General features: G+C 45.0%; 1 protein-coding gene across 1 annotated transcript; it reads left to right on the forward strand.

Moving 5' to 3' along the window:
- Window positions 1-2,599: 2,599 nt before the first annotated feature.
- On the forward strand, window positions 2,600-23,101 carry GCNT4 (glucosaminyl (N-acetyl) transferase 4). Its single transcript, XM_064176784.1, is given in 4 exon segments — window positions 2,600-3,202; window positions 21,217-22,521; window positions 22,943-22,974; window positions 22,977-23,101. Coding segments are annotated over 4 exon segments (1,497 nt in total). The 5' UTR covers window positions 2,600-3,101; the 3' UTR covers window positions 23,036-23,101.
- The last annotated feature ends 620 nt before the right edge of the window (window positions 23,102-23,721 follow it).

Raw genomic sequence — 23,721 nt, forward strand, 5'->3', positions numbered from 1 at the left:
AGATGTCAAATAAAATCAGTGTGTAAAAACTGGAAGGACTGACAGTAACACTTTTAGTCTATTGTATTAATGTGATTAACATGACCTAAGGCAATCCTAAGAGAGAATGACAAAAAAACCCTTTGATTGATTCAAACTGGGCAAAAATGTAAAAATGCAAAGCATTACATGAAAATGTCTCTTATGGTATACATTAATGTAAGTTAACAGAGTTTTTTTTCAATATTTATATTGGTAAGCATCTTGAGAAATGTGTTAGCTTGACAAGGTATGTTTTCATAGGAGTAGCAAATAGAAGATTCTGCTTCCCAAATCTTGCAAGTGTGAATTTTCCCTGTTCTCCCTACTGGAATCTTTTTCTTAATGTAAAGATCCATTAAGAGATGGCAAAAAGTTAGACCATCACGAGTAGGGTGTTTTGCTTTCTCTGTTTAATTGTATGCTTTCTACATTTGTTATGACATAAAAACATGTAAGCTGTTACACAGGTTAATGATACACAGCTATTAGTAATCCAGACTAGCAGAGTAATAAAGCTTCTGCTCACAAGCAGGGGTTAGGCCTCCCAGCTATTCCTGCTTCTTTCATAAGTCAGTTCTTTTATTTAATAAACCCCTTCTCCACTCCCAGGCAGCAGGTTAGCACACATTGTGTGTGGTGCAGGCTAAAGGGAAAAGGACATAAAATTCAAAGAATACAAAGCCCCTGGCACTGCTGTTAATATTCAGATGAGGAATAATGAGAGAAAGAGATGATGCAGTGATCAAAATATTCGGATGAAAAGTTCCTCTATTACTGAGAAAGATTTAAAAATCAGTGGGAAGATTAATACCAGTGAGGAAGACTGCAAGATACAAATAAAAACAACTAGAGGAAAGTTAAGCAGCTGGGAGGCAGACAATGCAAGATTCATAGATTTCAAGGCTAGCAGGGACTGTGTGATGAGCTGACCTCTTCAGTAACAAGCCAGAGATTAAGAAAAGGTGCAGGCAAGGGAGATGCAGGGAAAAGAGAAGAGAGAGGCACGGACAGAGCTGAATTCACTCTAGGCAGAGGATCAGCACAAAACACTGCACTTTCATGCCACACAAAGCTTAACTGTAACCACCAAGAGCAGTTACGGTGAGAAAAACATGGGAATGAAAGCCAGCTTCAGAAAGTTTAAAGTACTGTGGGGCACAAATATATGTTGGGTTTTTGGTGGTGGCAATGGAAAGAGACATGGGAACACTTATTTTGAAAGGAAAAGGATCCTTGGGCAAGAACTATTAGGGCTTACCGAAAGGTCTTTAGACTCAAATGAGGATGAAAACTGTCTTGCTAAAGAGGAGCCTGGGAGCAGCATGGGATCTGGGGGTGCTTGTTGACAGCCATGAGCCAGCAGTGTGTTCAAGTGGCCAAGAAGGCAAACAGCACTCTGGCCTGCATCAAGAAAAACAGCGTTACAAGCAGGACTAGAGAGATTGTTGTCTCCCTCTGCTTGGCACTGGTGAGGCCACACCTTGGGTACTGTGGTCAGTTTTGGGCACCGCAGTCTAAGAGAGATACTGAGGTGTTAGTGTGGGTCCAGAAAACATCAATGAAGCTGATGAAGGGCTATGAGGACAAGTTTTACAAGGAGTGACTGGGCTGAGGTTGTTTCAACTGGAGAACAGGAGGCTGAAGGGAAACCTTATAATTCTCTACAATTACCTGAAGCAAGGTTGTAAAGGGGTGGGTGTTGGCCTCTTCTCACAAGCCACAACTGACAGGACAAGAGGAAATGGTGTTACTATAGCAGGGAGGTTTAGGTTAGACATTAGGAATAACTTCTGTACTGAAAAGGTGGTCAGAAAACTGCAACAGGCTACCCAGTGAAGTGGTGGGGTTTTAGTGGAAATCGAACCAAGGAGAGAGAAGGCAAAAGCAGTAACAAGACAGTGTTCCCATGAAAAGAGTTATTTTCAGGTTTTCAAATCCTAACTGCAGAAAAATTGTCCTGCTCCAATTATCAAGAATATTAACAACTGCACACATGAGATGCAGGCCCTTTTGCTGGTCACCTGTAGTTATGTAACCAGTTGGAAAGCAAAAAATGTCACTGATCTGGAATCTGAATTATTAAGTTTTTGGAAACCTTTTTTTTGAAAACTGGAAAACTTTGCATTTTCTAGAAACATGGCAAGAAAAGAAGCTTAAGCATGACACAGGGAGGGACTTAAAAATTTCAAAGATTGAATGGGATTCAAAAGACTCTGTAGTTATTATATATGGAGGAGGTTATATGAGAGTTGGGTTTTTTTTGTTTGTGTTTTTTTTTTTGTTGTTGCTGGGTTGGTGGTTGGTTGTTTTATTTTTTTTTCCCTTCAGATTTATTTGCTAGAGAGAGTGCAAGTGGTGCTAAGGCTTTGTTTTGTTCCTGGCAGAAAGTTTTGCCTCTCACACTAGTATTAACATCAGATTAACTAGCAGGTGAGTTGCTCAGCAGTTGTGTCCTTTGGATTTCACTTCGGTGTCTGTGGAAGGAGCTCAAGCATGCGGTTACACATAACACGGTTGCAGCGGCTTAAGCAATTTAAGCAGCCTTCAGCCGAGCTGTGAGGTCTGCGCCAAGGGAGCGGAGAGATGCTTTCCGCTCTGGCGTAGACTTCCACGATTTCTCGCTGAACGAACCAGTGCCTCAGCCGTGCAGGCCCTCGGAAACCAGAGCCTAGCAGCTCAGCCTGACTTTAAAAGACATGCCTGAAGTAGTATGAAGCTGCAGGGCTTCAGTGTACGGGCAGGTTAATTTCACTGACTAGCAGAGGCTTAAAGCCAGACTGCAGCGTTTTCGTTCACAACAGCAGCCCCCGTCGGCTGCTCCGCTCGCCCCGCGGCCGCTGCAAACCATCGCTTCTCGGGTGCCTCTGTTTCCCCGTAGGCAGCCGAGCGGAGCCGGCCGCTGCCGCCGCTTCGAGGGTAAGGGCGCAGAGCCCAGGCTGCCGCAGCCGCCCGGAGGCCCATCTTCGAGGGCGGATGCGCATCGGCCGCTCCCGCAGCCGGGTCAGCGGAATCGGGGCCCGGATCAGCAGCTCCGCTTTGTCGTCCTCCGACCGGGCTCCTTCCCGGCCACAACGTTCGCAATGCCACAGCATCGACCCGCGCTCCCCTCTCCGCAGCCCCGCCTCCTCGGGGCAGCTCCGCGCCGCATCTGCAAGAGAGGCAGCGGGAAGGCGATGCCCAGGTGCCGGCTCCTACCTAACAGGGGACCGCTCGGCTCTCGGGAACTCCGCCGCTGCTCCCTCCTTCTCCTCCTCCTGCCTGCCAGGTTGCGGGACGGGCTGCGGCCCCTCCTTTTCCCTCCACGTCACGGAGGAGCCGTGTTGCACACATGTCTGTGCACACACGCCACGCGTGTCCCCCGGGAGGGGAGCGCATGCCGCCCGCAGCGCCCAGCCCAGGACGGTCGCGCTCGGTGCCGGTGAGTGCTCTGCTGGCAGGCACGTCCCGGGACAGCGGCAGCAGAGGGAACCAGACCGGCCTGCAGAGCAGGGCCCTAACTTTTTGCGCGCAGGGGCCGCAGCAGCTCCCGCCTCCTCAGGGTGGCTCTCACCCAGGTGCAAAGTTGTAAACTGCCGCGGCTGCGGAGTTGGAGGCGGACGGGGGCGGCAGCTGCCGGGCACAGCGGACCGGCCCAGGACCGCGTGTGCCAGACAGGGTGCGGCTCCGGTGGCTGGAGGAAGAGGGTCGATGCCGGTGGGTGTTGCCGGGGACCTCCGGTAAGAAGGCGTCCTGCGTCTTAAAAGTTAACTACAGGGGGTTTTACGTCGCGGGAGTAGCAAGAGGCAGCGGCTAGGAGGCTGCAGGCATTCGAAGGTGAGGCGTAGCCTTCCACTCACCCACCTGCCTGCAGCCCAGCTCTGGCAGCCACATAAGCTGTTCTTCAACAGTTAAACCAACTCAGATGTGTGGTTTGGTAGCAGAAGACGGGTTTGTTGTGACGTTGGCTGAAGTCTTGTGGTTTTTTTGCCTAAACAAAACCGTACGCGTGTGTAGCTGTGTTTAATTTGCCAAGTGCACTTACTCGTAAACTTACTATTGAGGGAGGCCCTTTTCCCCTGCGAGGTGACCAAACACAGCGGCAGAGAGCTGTCAGAAAAAAACCCAAACCGTTTCGTTTTCCTCGAGGAGGGTCAGTACCAGACTTGCTAATACAGAGTTAGGGCTCGTGGAAGGAGACTCTAAAGGAGATTAGCTTGCCCATTGTGTCGGACCTGAGGATTTGCTCCGTTGAACATCCTCTGGCTTGTTCCAAAAATCTACTCCATAAACCAGCCTGTTATTTTTTGAGTTAGGTAGATTTCCTTAGTAGTAACCTTTTAAAATGAAAGACTTCCTTTTAGCACTTGCTAGCTTGGGAAAGAAACAGCTGATGGGTAGATCTGGTAGATAAACTCGCAGCTGGAGTGGAGGTGGTGAACAAGAAAGAGCTGTTTACTGTCTTGCAGAGCAAGAGCTACGAGCAGTTGAGACTGGAAGTTTTACGATTGAGAACAAGTAAGTGAAAGTGTGATTCTGCAGAATACTCCTGTCGGCTATGAAGTGTTTTGTGTCTGTTCTTTCACCTGCCCCAGTCTGCTAGGTGTCAGAATGCTTACAGTGGTTCAAAAGCAGCTGAATGGAGGGGGGGAAAAAAGGAATTTTATGAGAAAATTTTAACCTGTGGCTTTGGAAACTTTTGAGCTGGAAGGGAACAGAAGCCAAAAGAGCATTCTGAAAAGAGTTTGGAGAGTATTTGTTCTCCTTTTGCTCTTTCCCCTCTTTACAAACATCTGCTTTTGGGCACTCTGAGTCAATATCCTGGAGTAGATGGGCCTGCTGGATGTGATGATGTGCCTGTTCTTCTGTGTGTGGAGCTTCTGTCAGATGGTGATAGAAAGGGAAGTGAAATGCTACTGTATTTGTACAGCTGTGGTTTTTTTGGTCTCATATATCTGATAGTGATGGGCCTTTGGTCCAGTTCTTCAGTGTTTTTCTCTGCACTGTCCAGCCGTAAAGGCATTTGAAGACCAGTAACAACCTTGGCTAATGTTTCTGACACAGTATTCACATGAAAGAGCAATTCTTGAGGACTGCAACTTTCTGAAAAGCAGTAATCTCGGTAAGAGATACATTCGTATTTGAATTGCTTGAGTTGTTGCTAGGATTACACTGGGGATGCCAGGAAGGGTACCAGACCCTGAAAAGTGCTTGTGTGCCAGTTTCTGCAGATTTTGTGGATGGTAACCTATGCTGCGTGTGCTGTTTTCTGACCTAAGGTATGCAAATTATTCTCATTAGTCAACAAGCTATCTGTGATAATCATAAAAATGCCATAGTGCCTGCAACTACATCTGCTTATGAAGAAGTAGTCCAGCTGAGCTGGGAAGAGTTAACTGAAGGTTAAAAAAAAAGAAGACCGAGGTCCAACGCCATGTGCTATGGTTCGGTATACAGGAAGTGCTGACTGCTAACACACAGCACTCAGAGAAGCCAGGAAAATGTAATGTTGGTTGAGAGCAAACAGGTTAAGTCCGGAGATTGTTGGTCACATAGATCTTTTCAGCCTGGCAGCTCTTTAGCCTGGCCAGATGTGACTGAGGGCCTTCTTGTGTGTCCAGAATGATCTCAAGAAGCTTTATATGCACTAGCAGGACAGAAACAGAGCATTTTCAGGCAGGTTTCAGGAAAGGATGATGCAGGAGTATTGGGAACTTGTTAGCTGTTAGGAGTGGAGCACCAGAGAGGTACTGATGGCCATTAATTGTGATGGTTACTGTGTCCCTACACGACAAGTTGATTTCAGATAGGAAATGGGTGAGAAGAGTGGACTGTCCTGATGCACCGCGATGAAACAAGTTTGGTCTTGCTAGCAGATGATGCCTAAGAGGACTCTAGAAGGAGCTTAGGTCACTTGTGTGACTGATGTATCTACAGAAAGAAGTCAGGAATCATACATTGGCTCCAGCTTTTGAGGTCTTCCAGAAAATACAAATGAACTTAGAGATGCAATAGATGAGTCTTAAAATAACTGATTTCTGAAACACCAAGTCTAGCAAGGAAGGTGTGTTTTGAGTGACTCTGTCAAGCCTTACCAAACCTCTTAGTGAAAAAAATTAAGAAAAGAAGGTTTCACCATTATTTTCAGTGTGAACAAGCACAGCACTTGGGTCCCTCTGCTTTGAGTAAGAGTTGAACAACTGTGAAGTAAGAGAAGCTCTCTAATTGCATCATGCTCAGACAGATGCATCACTGAGCAGAGGACAAGGGTGCATGCCAGCTGGAGATTCATGCATCCTTGTACTCTGTCCTGCTTAACCAGAATGTGGCTTGCATGGTGCATCAGGATTCCCTGGTGCTAATTGAAGACCTTTTCCTTTTGGATTGTGTGTTGTAAGATGTCCCTTTTGCATTTTTGTGGTGCATTATTATTTGATGGGGGGGACACTGGAGTTTCTGTTTACTTTTCAGACAAGGACAAGTTGCTACCCAAAATGTTAATGCAAAAAGTGCACAGCTGTCTGCAGACCTTTTAAAACACTTTATGTGCAGAGAGCTTTTGTCTCACAGGAAATGGCCATGAGCTCTAAATTTCTACATTTGTAACTTTCTAATCAGTAACTTTTGATACCGTTGCCTGCTGTACCCTTCCATAACACTTAAAAAAGGGTAGAGTTGACCCAACTACTGTCATGCCACATGATATCTTATGCATGCAGGGAATGCCAGATAGTAAGTGGGAAGTTAAAAACCTGCATGGATTCACCATGCTGGGCCTGTGAAGCTAAGGCATGATTTCAGAGTCCTGTCGATGTGGAGCTTATGAGATTTAGCCTGCACCAGAGATTGGAGTGCAAATTGTAAGCTCATAGTAGAGAGGTGTGTGATTTATCAATCACTGTGAGCTAGAAGGCTGCTGCTGAGGCTGATGAGCAGAGTACTTGGGTCAAGATGTGGATGGAGAGGAGGAGAATGTTACATGTGCTGCTGCTGCGCTTTCCTCGAGGGAAAATACTGTGGCCCTTATTCATGGGACACACAAATAGTGTAACATACAATGTTCCTCAAATTTCTTTGTAGCCATTACACAGCACTTAGGTAAAATAGCACAAAAAAATGTATTTCGCACCATATAAGACATACTGTACACTTTATGAGGTATTTAGAGATGAAATTGCTGTGAGGATAGTTGTGTCTGAAGAGTTTCTGAAAGCATGACCAGGACCCTGAGGGTCGGACCAGTAGCCCAAATTTCTGGCTGTGGCTCAGCAATGGTGCTGTTTGTCTGTGGAGGAAACAAGACCTCAAAGATCTGTAGTCTCAGTACTTGAAGTATCACATGGTGAGGATTTTGACAGGGATTCATAACACCTGAGTATTTTTCTCTCTCTCCTCAAGTCCTCTTCACCCTCCTGTAGGATGAAATTAGGTCTCTTTTATCTCATCTGTTCTTTTTACAGTGTTTTTCCCCCATCTTCTTGGTATTTAGATGTGCTATGTGAGTACACGAATATACATGCTTGCTATACCGAGAATGGCTTCCACAGCTTATCGTCCAGAGCCTGCGTACTCATGATTCTTCTGCTAACGTTTTAAACTCGCCTTTCATAATCTATGCAAGCAGTAATGTCCCTGCTACTTCTATGCATCTGACTTCATACGTGCTTGAAATCTGATAAAGATGAAGGCAGCAGGCACCGGCAGGGTGGAGCAGACACCAGGACTTTGCTCTGCTTCTGAGCTGGCTTTGCCCACGTTGGTCGTCTGGCACAGAGTGTCCTAAAGAGCTCTGTGAGGGAAAGAAACAACAAAAGGTAGGTTTGCGAGCCTCCTTGAAACGACCTTGCTGATATCACAAACTGACTATGGCGGTGAAGGTTTGACATGGGAGCAGTTGGCTCAGAGGCGGTGATTTACGGCAGGGGCTCGCAGATGAGTGTCTGCAAGCAGCTTGGTGGAGAGGTGGTGGAAATGGGCAATTATCCAGACACTTAATGAGAACTTTCTTGCAGTTTTCTCTACCTCCCTGTCTGACAGGAATCTTCCACCCTCTTTTACAGTGCTTCTCGTTGCCAATGTACATAGGTTTTGGCCCTTTGGGCCCGATTTATGTGTTATGTGGTAGTTAAGGGGTAAACATTAACTCTCTTTCCGCCATAGCAGTAGTATTTAATATGAGCCATAATGGAGCTGTTAAACTCCAGATTGCCCCAAATTAGAAGTGAGTGAATTCTGCTTACAGAGGCTTGTGTTTAAAAAAAAAAAAAAAAATTATTAAAAAAAAATTTGTACCTTTACCCTAGCCTTGGTGGTGCTAAAGTCCTTGGCAAATGTGGATGCCATCCCAGCTCTTAAAGTCATAGAATTTAAATGTACAACATAGTAGGAATCAGGCTTGAAAATTTCCCTGGCAAACTATCCCTGAGCTTTCTGAATGCTTCCATGCCTTAACAGGGTGCAAATCCTCTGACTAGCAGGATGGAATAGTTTGGGATGTATCAAGGGATTTGCAGAGAGATTCTTCTTTTTAGACCTCCACCAGAACAACTTAAAGTTACTGTAAAGCAGTTCAGATTAGTTAGAGATGCAGAGGCACCGAACTTGTTTGTCTCTTGTGTTGCCGTCTTGAATGATCACACAGAAGTGACCTGCCTCTTGTGCTGGCCAGAAAGCAGACACATGGAACTTCCTTTGCCTTTCTGGGCCCCTCAATTCAGGAGAGATGTTGAGGTGCTGGAAGGTGTCCAGAGCAGGGTGATGAAGCTGGTGAGAAGCCTGGAACACCAAGCCTATGAGGAGAGGCTGAGGGAGCTGGGGTTGTTTAGCCTGGAGAAGTGGAGGCTCAGGGCTGACCTCATTGCTGTCTACAACTACCTGAAGGGAGGCTGTAGCCAGGTGGGGGGTGGCCTCTTCTCCCAGACAACCAGCAACAGAACAAGGGGACACAGTCTCAAGTTGTGGCGGGGGAGGTACAGGCTGGATGTTAGGAGGAAGTTGTTGCCAGAGAGAGTGATTGGCATTGGAATGGGCTGCCCAGGGAGGTGGTGGAGTCACTGTCCCTGGAGGTGTCCAGGAAAAGACTGGATGAGGCATTTAGTGCCATGGTCTAGTTGATTGGATAGGGCTGAGTGATAGGTTGGAGTGGATGATCAGAACCTGCTTGATGCTGTGATTCTATGATTCTATGACATATCTCTGGGATGTGCATATGCAGGGATTAATGTTAGATATTTTATTGCAATTATGAGGACCACTGATGCATTGAAGGCAACTGGAAAAGAGCATCCAGCCTTTTCTAAAGAACATGCAGAGAGTTGGGACTGGGTGGTGGAAGGACATACAAAACAGTTTAATGTTAGCAGAGCAGGTTCTGTTAGGAAACACGGAGCTGTGTGTCCCGCGCGGTAAGGAGACCTCATGTTTAACAATGGGACACAGTCGCTGTGATAGTGTAATTGCCAAATATTTGCACAACTTGTGTTTGCCTTGTATGCAGTGAGAAGCTGTTTTTTTTTCTCTACAGCACAAGATATGCTGTAGTAAACTGCAGAATGATGGTTTCCCTTCAGGGCACTGTGTTCAGGCTTATTATTTGTTTAGGCTTAGGCCTAAAAGTAGCAGTGTATTTTTTCCACATCTTGTACTTAAAGGTCCATAAGGCACAGTGTGCAAGTAATTGTAGTTGCTTAGGCCTTTAGCTGACCACTGTTTAGAGGAAATCTCACCATTACATGGGCCAAACAAGGGGATGGACTGTGCAGAATGAAGCTGTTAGTGGATGCTGCTATGTTATAGGGACCAAGGCTACGGCTCCAGTCTGCACTGCTGGGAGAGTGGGTGAAAAAGACAGGCAAATGGTACAGAATCAACTGATCTAGACCTAATGCCAATAAAAAATGCTCCTGCAGAAGCTCTGTGATCCTTATCAATAACCAGCTAACAGGAGTAAGAATGGATTAACTTTCCTAGCAGCAGTAAATAAGCAAAGTAAAGTTTAATTCTGACCGTTTTATTAAATAAATATATAAAACACTTAGCAAAGCACATCATTGCTTTCCTCCTTCCCTGTATTCCCAGGAACAGTGTCCCCTCTACCTTCCCCAGAGATCCATAAAGTGACTTGATTTGTATAGAGTAGAGGGAAAAGTAGAAGTTACTAATTGTGTCTTTCTGCAGAGCCGGTTGTGAGCAGCTCAGCCAAGTTTTCACTGCAGTATGGTCAGGTGTCTAGTAAGCAAACAGAGATATTTTATCAGGGACAATTCTTCCCAAAGTGTTTTTGCCAGGAGGAGAGAGAATTGTTCCCCAATTCCTGCTGTTATGGTAATGGTGTTGGTGGCTGAAATACACCGTGTCCTGATTTCCAAGGAAAGGTGTAGACACTGTTATTGACTTGGCTGCCTTTGAAGGATGAGGGTGTAGCAAGTTAGGGAAAACACTTGTCTTGATTTTAGTTGTTGTTAATATTACATGCATGAAAGCACTTATCCTCATTGATCCTGCTCTCCATATTTCTGTTTCATCGTTTCCCAATACTTATGCTTCTGCTCCTATGCTTCTTAGCACCTACATTCCCTTTTTCTTTTGTTAACTGAAGTGAAAGGCAAGGAGCTTGGTTTGCACTGTGCATCTGCAGAAAAAACAGCGTGCTTCCCTGAATCCACTCTCTCTGTTTCCCCTCCTTGCACAGACTTGCAGTCATACTTGACCTTTTCACTTAACACTTGCTGTATGGCAAACACAAAAGCCAACTGATCCATGACAGTGTTCGTAGAGAGCACTGTCTACTCACAAACTCAATTATACAGGGATCCTTGTTCTGGTAGCAACAGCTGGTGCATCTTGCCACTCTGTCCTCTCTTTTAACCACTCCCAAGCTGATGTGATAACAGTTAAAGAAATGGTTCCATGAGCTGGCCATCTGACTGTTATGGTAGGCCTGACAGGCTGAAACAGGTTTGTCCATGTCCCGGCTTGCCCAGGCATGTGTTTCTGCTCTCCCTCTTCTGTTTTGGGGAAAAGCAAAAAAGAGGGCAAGGAACCTGGAGCCACTGAGTCTAAGGACTCTGGCCTGCCCAGACTTGTTTTACTCCTGTGATAAACAATGTACACACGATTAGCTTGTCCCAACCTGGGTGCAGAACCTTTTACCTGGCCTTGTTGAACCTCGTGAGGTTCACCTATGGCTGCCTCTTCACGTGTCTCTGAATGATATCCTGTCCCTCTGCCATATTGACTGCACCACTGAGCTTGGTATCATCTGCAAACTTGCTGAGGCTGCACTTGATCCCACTATCTGTTTCATTGATGAGGATACCAAAGAACACTAGTGCTAGTATTGACCCCTAAAGGACAGCACTCATCACCCATCTCTATCTGAGCACTACCTACTGACTACATACTATGGTGTGTGACTATCAAGACGATTTCTTATCCATCAAGTAGTCCACCCATCCATACTCCTCCAGCCTAGGAGGATGTTGTGGGAGACTGTGTCAGAGGCCTTGCTGAAGTCTAGGTAGATGACCTCCATTGATCTTGCCTTGTCTGCTGAGGTAGTCACTCCATTTTAGAAAACCACTAGGTTGATCAAGCAGGACTTGCCCTTAGTGAAGCCTTGCTGGCTGTCTCAAATCACCTCTCTGTCCTCCATGGGCCTTATGAGGGCTTCTAGGAGGATCTGTTACATGATATTCCCAGGTACAGAGGTGAGACTGACAGGTCAGTAGTTCCCAGAGTCTTCCTTTCTACCCCTTTAAAAGAGTAGGAGCAGTGCTTTCCTTGAAGGCACTGGGAACTTCACCAGACTGCCAGGACTTTTGAAATACCGTGAAGAGCGTCTTGGCAACTACATCATCCAACTGCCTCAGGACTCTGGGATGTTTCTAATCATGTCCCATAGACTTGTGTATGTTCAGGTGCCATAGTTGGTCATGAACCTTATCTTCACTTACAGTGGTGAGTCTTCTACCTCGTGGTCCTCTAACTCATGGAGTGTGAGGATAAAGGTTGCAAGTGAAGAACCTCATCCTTCTTATGTGCTGTCACTGGTTTGCCATTCTTGCTCATCACAGGGGTGTTTCCTTTAAATATCCTTTTCTGGTTGACATACCTGTAGAAGCCATTGTTAGCATTCACAGAACCCCTTGCCCAGTTCAGCTCCATCTGTGCTCGGCTTTCTTGACCTCATCCTTGCATACACTGGCAACATCCCTATATTCTCCTGAAGGTACCTGTGCCTGCTTAAATTCTGTTAAGTTCCTTTTGCCTTTTTAGTTTGAGCAGCAGCTCTCGACTCAACTGTGCTGGTCTCTTAATTTTTTTTCCCAGTTTCTTACACCTGGGTATCAAGAGCTTTTGTGCTCTATGGAAAGTGACACCAAGATAATTTGTGACATCTGTGGCCAGGTGTAGTGAGTCCCAGACCTCTTTGATGGGTAATGTAGAAAAGAAATAGTATACATTTAATAGAGCTGCATGTTAAGGAAGCTCATGAATTCCGTTTTCCTGTAGCTCAGCACAGTTTGTGGTTGAACTTGGACTTTTGGTTACTTAAAATGAACAGATCCTTTAGGAAGGACTGGTGGAGAGCAGAGTAATGGACAGTGGTTGGTATATATCTTGCCTTCCACAGGAAAGCTGTGATTCATTGGCTGTTGCAGGCAGACAGATCACAAGCTTCTTGGGAAACCCTGCCTGCTGCACCTATTGCTTCCAGTGCTGTCTGGAATGCCTTTCTCCATAGGGTCAGCCTGCTCTCAGCAGAGCTTCAGCTCCCTGGACAAAGCCAAACATTCAAAGCATGATTTTCCTTCTTCTGCCTGTGGGGAGGTTTCTGGTGCATCTTGGATCCACCAGATTCTGAGCTTCCTGTGATGGACCGGGGTGCTTCATGACAGCTTCACCCTGCAGACAGCATCCAGGGAGTTTGTGGGCTCTCTGGATCCACTCGGCAGCTTCTCCTTTAATCGCTGAAGCACTTTCGTTTAGTTGAGCACAAGCTAGAACAGAAAAGACACAGTGAGGAAATGGAGTCAAGTCCTTGTAGTGTCAAACAAAGTGGTTGCTGAACTATTAATAAATCAGCACAATCTAAATACAGACAAGCTGGGAACACCCCTGCAGTGTGTAGGAAGGTTTGGAAGAAGACCATAGACTTTGATGAAGCCAATGATACATTTCCCCTTTTTGGAGTGTTTAAAATAAACTCTTTATTGGGTACTCTTTAGTTAAAAATGGTCTCTGTCAGAGGTAGCTTGTCTGGACCTTCACTAATTTTTTTTTAAATTTTTTTTTTATAGTTGAGTTTGTCCTGCAAGAATTTCTGCCAAGTGGGGAGAAGGAGAAAGGGGTAGATGTTAAAATATAAAAGCACACAGCTCTTCAGCTTTTGAGTTAAAGAAAATTTACCTTGGATAATGCAGGTGTTACTTCAAAGCTTTTTGGGAACTGCTTCGATCCCAAAAGGTTGTTTCTAACAGCCATGGATGAGTCACTTGCAATGTAGAAACAGAGGCTTCAGGAGGGGCTGCTGCTGCTGCTTCAGTGCCAGCAGGGGCAGTTTTCATGTTTTCTAATTTGTGCTGATACAGGAATGCAAGAAGCTAACTGTGTGGGCTGCAAATGAGACTTTGCCACGTAGAGAAAGAGAAACATTAAAGTTGGTAATTTATTCCTGTTTGGGAAAAGCTTGTCCTCTGGGATAAATTGATAGTCCTTTGCCATTCTTTATATCTTTCCACCAGCTGTGGGGGAACCTGAGAGACTTAGTTTGGCAAACACTGGGCAAGGTTGGTCTTGCATGAGTAGTACAGTGACCAGGATACAGAACAGCTTTTTTGCTAGTCTTCTTCAAGGCTGAATCCAGAACTCTGAGTACTTTAATCACGTTGTGTCCTGCTGTCTAGCATAATGTAGTTCTTGATGTTGCGGGACACCCTCAAGCAGTCCAGTGGAAATGCCCCTGCCCGTGACAGGGGATTTGAACTAGGTGACCTTTAAAGGTCCCTTTCAACCCTGACCAGTCCACGATTCTATGAAATAATGCATGATGGCATGATTATGTGGTTTCTCAGTAGAAATGATGCTTTAAACTTGCTTTAAACTCTGAAAGAATGAATGTATCATAGAATCATAGAATCAACCAGGTTGGAAGAGACTTCCAAGATCATCCACTCCAACCTAGCACCCAGCCCTACCCAATCAACCAGATCATGGCACTAAGTGCCTCATCCAGTCTTTTCTTGAACACCTCCAGGGACGGTGACTCCACCACCTCCCTGGGCAGCCCATTCCAATGTCAATCACTCTCTCTGTGAAGAACTTCCTCCTAACATCCAGCCTAGACCTCCTCTGGCACAACCTGAGACTGTGTCCCCTTGTTCTGTTGCTGGTTGCCGGGGAGAAGAGACCAACCCCCACCTGGCTACAGCCTCCCTTCAGGTAGTTGTAGACAGCAATGAGGTCACCTCTGAGCCTCCTCATACCTTATACAAGATACTATTCCCAATAAGGTAATTTATATGCTCATAGGAGGCTTTTCAGAGCAGAAATCCTGACCATCTCACCTCCTAATGTACAGACTTAGCTGGTTACTAGCTGGCTGTTCTGTTCCTAATAGACATCCTTGGCAGCTTCTGTTCTTCATTTGCAGACTCGCGGGCTCACAGGGAGGTGGGCACAACTTCTCACCACTCCTCTTTGTGTGTGTGTCGTATGCTTCCTGCCAAGAAAGAGCTTGTGGGCTGGTGAGAGTCATCCTGTGCTACCCTGGATACAGTGCACCAACGGAAGTGTGGTGGTTTATTTGTCTGCATGGCACTGAGAAGATGCAGCAGTTTAAAAGGTTTGCTGCTGTGGTGATTTGGCAAATTGTGAGGACTTCAGTAAGGCACACTCAGAGCTAATTCAAATCTAGCTTATGCTGTGTGGTGTTGTGTCTTAGTTGGTCAGTGTTACAGAGATGTAAGTTACATATTGAATAAAACAGGAAGGTTACAGCCTTCATGTGCAATGACCTTGCCACCTGTGTGACAGTGGGCAGTGGTCTTAGCCAGTGTGTGTAGATCAGAATGCAAAACAAATGCCCAAAGTATGGGTGGGACTGCAGAAGAGCTTTTAGGCAGGCAGATCATCATTCCTTCTTAGATTCTGGCTTGGACACTAGGATTGGACATCTGGACATCTGGATTGGTCACCAGCTACTCTTCACAAACTTTTGTAGAAAAGATTGTATATTTTCTTAATATGAAAAATGTAAATAAGGAGGCAGACATTACTGTAATCCATCTTAATTTTGAGGAGAAAAAGAAAGCTAAGCTGTGAAACAAGCTGAAAAATGGATTGCTGCCATTTCTGATGCTTTTGTTCCCATTCAAAACTGGATTTCTTCCTAGAACTCCTTCAGTTTGAATAAAAAAAATCCCCCCAAAATAATCAGAATTGTAGAATGGTTTGAGTTGGAATGGCCTTGAAGACCATCTGCTTCCAACCCACCTGCCATAGACAGGGACACCTTACACTAGGGCAGGTTGCCCAAGGCCCTGTCCAACCTTGTCTTGAATACTTCGAGGGAGGCAGTGTCTACAGTTTCTCTGGGCAACCCATTCCAGCATCTCATACCTCTCACAGTAAAAAAATCAAATCTTCCTTTGTATCTAATCTAAATCTACCCTCTTCAGTTTAAAGCCATCACTGCACTGCCTGGTAAAGAGTCCCTCCTCACCTTTCTTATAAACCACCTTTGAGTACTGAAAAGCCACAGTAGTGTCTCCTGGAGCCTTCTCTTCCCTAGGCTGAACAATCCCAGCCTGCCCTTGTAGAAGAGGTTCTCTAGCCCCCTGACCACCTAAGTGGTTTCTTTTGAGTTTGAGAGAAGTGCACTGACTTGAGGCACGTGTTTTCCAGGATTGGTAGTGAACTGCAAAAGCAGCAACGTGATCGCATGGCGCACAGAGTTCTCTGCATGCCTGGGACGGGGAGGGCAAGTAGGGTGCTGCGGGTCCTGTTTTCTGCAGTAGAGAGGGACCAGGTCAGATGCACATGCAACGTGCCACAGGCTTTGCTCATGACAGATTCGGACTAGTCATGCCCCAGAGGCACTTCTGGGGAAGTCCACAGAGTAAGTGCCTGGTGGTGTGTAGAGATGCAGTGAGTCAGCAGAGCTAGAATTAGAATAGTTTTAATGCTTTTTCTTTTCCCTCCCAAAATGAATCCTGAAAGCAGGCTTTACCTGCTAAGCATTTCTTTTGATTTCACCTTCCTAGCACTTAACATCTCGAGCAATTATGGTCTCTGCTATAGTAATCTGTACTGTGCAAGACAAGGTAAGTAGCCACGAGTTCAGTTTGATTCTTTGGCCCTTGGATATGCACTGTACTCAGATGCTCTGTGACAGCATTCCAGTATGAGCTTTGTGATTTACCTTTTACCTAAGCAGGTTGACAGTGCATGGTGCAGAGATGCAAATGCTGCTTTTCATGTTCATGATCTGCCCACTGTGGGAGTTTGCACACTTTCGGCTGCTCTGCAGCTTCACTGACTGTTCATTTATGTTTACAAATTAGCAGTTTATTATTTTTTACAGTAATTTTCAAACAGGAACAATAGTTTTTTGTTTTGTTTTGGTTTGTTTTTTTTTCCTGAGGAAGGTAAACTTCTGCACATCTCACTGATCATTGCTGGAAGACAGCAGGTCTTTACAGATATTCCCCTGTGATCAGGACATACTTCACTTCCCTGGACCTTTACTGAGTTCACCTAAAATGTGTATGTGAATGTCTACAAATATGTGTTATTTCCTCTGTTCTTATTTTGATGTTCTCCATTTGCTGCTAGTCAGTAGAAGCCAAGGTTTAATTGTGGTTTATGTCCTTATGTGCATTTTCTAGCACACTTTCGCTTTCAGCTTGGCCTTTCATCCCAGCATTTCCTTTAGCTGGCCAAGCTCAGTTCATAACTTTCGATACTTTCAGCAGAGAGGGGAGAAATCTTGTGCCCTGGTTTTCTGTGGTATATAAGATGTTAGGAATTTTGTGTGAGACACAAGAGAGCTGCAGTTCTACAGCCTACTGAAAAATGAGATGTGCTCATTGGATTGAAGCATGGAGGAAGGAATGGGGCTCCACTGCCTGCTTAAAGAGTGCTCTGCATTTTCTGCTCTTTCTGCAAGCCCAGCATAACTGCCTTAGGCAGACAGACAGCTAAACCTGGCTGAAGAGCACCCTGGAGGTGATGCCTGAGGGTTTCAATTTGAGGCTTGGCCTTTGCCCAGTCTTCTCAGAAGGATTTGCTCTGCTAAGCCCAGCACAGCTTTCAGGGAACAAGAGGACTTGATCTACAGCTGAGTTTATTTAGGAGTGTGCAAAAGTCTTCCACCACCTTGTTCCATCTTTATTGTCATTGCACAGTGTGCAGCTGCAGAAAGCAAATGATCTTATGTATTTGAAGGTGTAGAGCTTAGAACTGACCAGAATGGCTTCTTGCAAGGAGGAAAAAAACCCCTACAAGCCAGTGAAATACCCCCCAGTGGAAAACCCAACCCTTTTCTGTGTGAAGTACAAATACAGGAGTATTAACACCATGGATCTAACTAGCAATCCCTTTCTGGTCCAGCCCTAGATAAAAGCAGATTCAGGTAACAAGAGCAATAGTCACAAACCTCATTTTTACTGGTAAAATTGTCATGTCAGAAGTCTTGGTAGCTGTAAGTTGCCTGATGGTGTTGTTCCAGGGGATTTGGCTTTATGTCTTTACTCATGTGTTGGTAAAGGTAACTCTGGAAACTCTCAATAGCCAGCTGATTGCCTAATTCCTTCTTGAATCCTGCTGACCTCATGATCTTTAGGTACCTTATGACAGGCTATAATTATGTGTTGTGTAAGAGCACATGTTTTGTTACACAACAGGAATATATTTCCCATGTATCTGTTGCATGTATGTTTTCTTTGAACATCCCTTGCTTTACAGATACAAAGAATAAATAGAAACACCCATTTACCTTCTCTGGGTCATTCACTGCTTTGCACCCCAGCCAGTAAGTGCTCTAACCAGGTTAGAAGCTCTGTATGAGGGTATACAGACCAGATGTGTTGTATTTGTTGATTTAAAAATGAAATCAGTCTCCATTAACTTCTGTTTGCAAAATGATAAAGTGCCATTTTACAGAAGACAAAGTGGCAATATAAATTCTTTGGGCAAAAGGTGAAACATTGGTCCAGCATATGGTCTGGTAGCACCTAAGAAGAAAATACTTGTGAGCAAGATAACCGGAGGTAGCATCCAGTCAGTGCTACCTGAGGTAGGTAATTTAGGTGGCACTAGGGGTCTGTTCCCATCTGCCATGTGTCATGCATTCCATCCTCCTACAGAGAGGACTGTGTGTACAGTACACTGCTGTGTATGAGTGGGCCTTTGAGTGCTGCATCTGGTAAGAAACAGGAATTTTGCACTTGAAACAAAACCTGATGAGGTTTGTGGTAACCCTTCTGTCCCTGGTCTCACGCTATTCCTCAAGAAATCTTAGTCTTTTGCAGAAGCTAACTTAATTCTGATTAGGAGCAAATGGTTTGTGACTAAAGAGCAAAGCTGTTGCCCTTGCGTTGATATACCAAGCCTGGCTGTGGAGTATGTGTCAGTGGTAACAACAAGAGAGTATGGATTAAATGTGCTAAGGGTGGAGCAGGAGGGTCAGAATGGTCTTTGTAGTGGTGAACTGCACTGAGGAAGGGTGTTGGAGTGCTTAAGTCATTGGGGTTACACATGGCCTCTTTCTGCCTGGACCACTGTGGCAATGATTATACAATGTGTGTTGTGGAAAAAAAACCACCAAACAACAAACAAAAATTAGCCAAAAAAACAAACCCCAAGAAATAGATGGGGCTGCAGATGTAATTGCTGGTTACCAGTTCTCTCCTCTGACCAGATACTGGCCAAGATTACAGGAAGATTCTCCATAATCAACGAATTTGGAGGAAGAGCTGAGATTTCTCAACAGTACTCCTTAATTCCTTCCTCCACAGTGAATTTCAACCATGTCACTAGAGCGTTCTGGATTTCTGTAACCTCTTTATACAGCACAGTAATGTCTTGTGGTTGGCAGTTTCAAAAACCACAGGAATGTTCAGGGAGCTGAATGCAGTTTCTTTACTCATCACCTGCAAAGAGGGAGTCCTCAATGCTGTCCAGGTAATTTCTTGTACTTCTTGGTGTGACTCTGGACTACACCAGGTTCCAGTGATGTGATTGACAGTTCAAGGCAGGGAAGTGTGATGCTGTGGCCTCTTTGTTGGTTGGCAGGGAGACAGAATGTTTGTCACTGTGTGGAAGCTGGTCAAGGCTTCCACAGGTAGAGTTGTTATCTGGAGAAATAGAGGATGTTTTTTTCCTCACTTTCTTTTCTTCTTTCCAGGCTGGTGTTTTGTTTTGTTTTGTTTTCCCTTTTTGAATGAGGTTGAAAGGATTAGAAGATCTTCTCCTTGGATGAGGTGATCCATGTTTAGCCAGGAGTTGTGGGGGGTTGTCTGTGATAGCCAAGGAGACCACTGGGCAGAAGCACAGGTTGGGTGTTGCAGAGAGATCACATCACACAGGCCTTCTCCTTCCAAAGAACAGGTTAGCTGTGTTCCCCTCTGCAGGGCTTCTGTAATGTGGCTGGAAACTTGGCTTTGGTTAGGAGCAGCTTTTCACAGTGATTTTTCACCAGGAACATAGGTACAGCAAAGAAGTAGGTAAAGAAGACACTTGGATCAGACATTAAGCTGGCATGAGTTTGGAGAAGAAGGGAAGGAGAGCATCTGCTAGCTAAAGAGGAAAGTGAGATTTTTGGCTTTATGAGGAGATAAATCTGTTTTTTCTCTTTCTTTGTTAGTGTACCTGGAGACTAAAACCTGAAGAGAGCTACGGAGCTCTGGCTTTTACAAAGTAGGTTATGTGTTGTCTTACCCTGCTTCCCTCACTGCTGTTCTACAAGGAGGTGGCATTTCCTTCTCTTTTTCTGTTGCCCCCAGAAATGAATTATCAAGGAGAATGATGCCCAAAGAAAGGGAAGGTCAAGGAGATCAGAATAACGAAGCTGCATTTTAACCGAAGCTACAGCTCGCAAGACCTGGCATTGGTGGGAATGCTGAAGATGCCCACAGTAGTCTTGCATTAAGCATTGCATGTACATCTTAATACTTGATTTTACATATGTACAGGAGATTTTCACATAGCTCAGTTTTAATTCAGGGGTAGCAGCAATGCTGCTAATGCTCATCTGATGAGGGAAAGGCTGCCCGGGGAGGTGGTGGAGTCGCCGTCCCTGGAGCTGTTCAAGGCAGGATTGGACGTGGCACTTGGTGCCATGGTCTAGCCTTGAGCTCTGTGGTAAAGGGTTGGACTTGATGATCTGTGAGGTCTCTTCCAACCTTGGAGATACTGTGATACTGTGATACTGTGAGCACGGTATTTAGCTTTTGTTGTGGTAACACCTCAGTTGTTCAGTTGCTATACGGGAATGTTGTTAAATACCTTGCTGCATAAAAGCAGGCTGTGTGTGTTCTTCCTGTCCTATCTGAGGTTGTGTCATGTGGCAGAGAGTAAGATAGAGGTGCTGTTGCTCACTACTACCCCTCCTGCCTTCAGAAGTTTACATCATATAATAGCAATGCATTGCTCTGTTGTCTGTCTGTTTCCTAAGGGCAGATTAGCAGTACTTTCCAGAAGAAATCTGGACACAGGGAGGACTTTGGGCTTGTCAGAACCTCTTGAGAGAGGACAGGAAGGAAATTAATTTCCCCTTGGACATCTTCATGGGCCAAATCCAGTGTTAGAAACAATCAGCCTACTGTAACTGAATTCTAAGTCTTTCAGCTTAATGCTTTATTTTACTTTTAAAAATGTGACTGTCTACCATTAAGCACACAGTCTGTGATTCCCTTGATTTTTCCACTGATTCTGCTAGGGTTACTCAGGAAAATGAAAAATCCTTCCTACTCAGAGAACAGTCATGTTCCTATCGGTGCAGGAGTTGTGCTTCCGTTGTTGACTCATGAGAAATTAAGGTTTGGAAAATAAATAGTGGGGGCCTTGTTTTCAGCACTCATTTATCTGGGAATCATCTGAAATCCAGGGTGGTTTATTGCCTGTAGTCAGCTCATTCAAGGAAATGAAATCTTTGCCTATTATTGTGGTAAAACCTGCCTCTGAATTTGAAATACCATCATGTCTGTTTCCTTGCAGAATGAAGAGAAGCAAGTGTCTCCACAATTGTCCCTCACGAAGGAAGTTCCTGATCCTGTGTGTTGCTGGGTGGCTGATTGCACTGCTGAAGCTCCTCCATGTTGAAAGACACCTTTTTCCCCCTAAGGATATTTATTTGGTTGAGCACTTCCTGAGCACTTCGTCTTACGTTAAAAACAGCTATTTGTTCCATAGAAATAAGTTCCAGTATGAAATTAACTGTTCGTCTATATATGAAGGAGATCCCCATGAGATTGGCAGGAGTTTAGAGGTAAGAAGGAAGGAGATAATTGATTTAACTGATGAAGATGTTGTAGCAATGACGAGTGCTTGTGACGTGTATCGCTCCCTTAGGAAATACCACCTCAAACCTGTTTCTCCAGAGGAGGAAAGTTTTCCCATCGCCTATTCTTTGGTTGTTCACAAAGATGCGATAATGGTTGAAAGGCTCATACATTCACTGTACAGCCCTCAAAATATCTACTGCATCCACTATGACCAAAAAGCAGCCAAAAATTTCAAGTCTGCCATGAACAATCTGGCTGAATGTTTCCCCAATGTTTTCATTGCATCGAAACTGGAGACAGTGGACTATGCCCATATTTCACGGCTGCAAGCAGATTTAAATTGTTTGTCTGATTTGGTGAACTCTTCTGTTCCTTGGAAGTATGTTATCAACTTGTGTGGCCAAGATTTCCCTCTGAGGTCGAATTTTGAGCTGGTTGCTGAACTGAGGAAACTTCGTGGAGGAAACATGTTGGAAACTGTAAAGCCAAGCAGCAGCAAAAGGGAACGATTTACTTATCACCATGAACTGAGGGAAGTGCCTTACGAATACATGCGGATGCCTGTAAAAACCAGCCTTCCCAAGTACCCACCACCTCATAATATACAGGTATTTGTAGGCAGTGCCTATTTTGTTTTAAGCCGAGCATTTGTTCAATATACCCTTGAAAGTACTCTTGCAATGGATTTTCTTGAGTGGTCAAGGGATACGTATTCTCCAGATGAACATTTCTGGGCCACTCTTGTACGTGTTCCTGGGGTCCCTGGGGAAGTCCCAAGGTCAGCCCAGAACATAACAGACCTACAAAGCAAAACTCGTCTGGTGAAATGGAATTATCTTGAAGGTCATTTGTATCCTCCTTGCACTGGCACACACCTTCGCAGTGTCTGCATCTATGGGGCTGCAGAATTAAGGTGGCTTCTCAATTATGGGCACTGGTTTGCCAACAAGTTTGACTCCAAAGTAGATCCTGTCCTGGTAAAATGCTTGGCAGAAAAACTTGCAGAACGACAGAAAGAGTGGGTGAATTTGTCCTCTGATGGATACTTTATGCACATAAATTCTATGAGCAACTCATTCTAGCAGCACTGTGTACGGTTACACTGCAGTGCCTGAAGTGTCTCTGCCCTCACTTGCTGCAGGATGTCAGCGAGTGACATTCTGCATGAAGTTCAGTGTCCTGGAGAGACAGATTTCTGGCCATTTATTTATTTAAAGTTATGTCTCTTTGGCTAACTCTTTTGTAACTTGCCATGACAATGCTGTAATTGTTATCAGGGTGATGTTTGCTTTTGGAGGCTCTGGCACTGTCTGTCTCAATGGAGTATTTCAGAAATGTGCTTTGTATCAAGTGTGTTTGTGTCTTTCCTAAAAAAGCCTCCACCATGTCCATCTGCCTTGTCCCCCTTTCCTTCACTTCTGGAGGTTCTTTTTTTGAAGGTATAAAACAAACATTTCTGTATCTGCTACCTCAAGGAGACTGAAGTGCCCAGCTCACAGACAGAACCAAGGGATCAGCATAACACCAAATGAGCCGTGTGGCTTTCTTCGATGTCCCAAACTTCCTGACTTTGGGAGCTAACAAAGATCTTTGCAATGGGAATATGACTGGATGATGCAAGGAAAAGAAGATTTTTTGATACCACACTGTCTGTACCATTGTTCTCTTCTTCCAGCTCATCATTGCATTGCTTTTGCTGCTGTGAACGCTGTGCTCAGGTGCGGTGCTATGGGTGTGAAATCAGTGGTGGCTGATTGAGAGAGAGTTATGCACTGATAGTCTTCAAAGGCAGTCTATAGGCATGTCTTCGAGGCATGCTTAGAGGAAACATTCATGCCAAAAGAAGTCAATCTTAATTTCTGTCTCTGCCCAGAGGAATATCCTCCCATGACACCTCAATGCTCTTGAGACAGCTACACACAGAAGTGCTGTCTCTAGTTAGTGCTCAGCAATGTGGTGCCACGTTGAAATGCAAAATGTAGAGTTAAACAATATTCATAAGAATAGCCATACTGCAGAGATGATAACCCTGTGTAGATTTGTCTTTATGTGCAAGTCTCATGGCCTTTTGCCACCACACTCCCAGGCTGATAGGTGCCTGAGCAGCTATAGCGTAACTGTTCTCTCAACAGCCTCTGCTTCCCAAGGCCCTCTCAGAGCTCCTGGTAGCAAGGCAGCTTGAGAGCTTCCTCACGGCTCAGCTTCCTTACACTACATC

Source organism: Pogoniulus pusillus, chromosome Z (assembly GCF_015220805.1).
Source record: "Pogoniulus pusillus isolate bPogPus1 chromosome Z, bPogPus1.pri, whole genome shotgun sequence".
NCBI lineage: Eukaryota > Metazoa > Chordata > Aves > Piciformes > Lybiidae > Pogoniulus > Pogoniulus pusillus.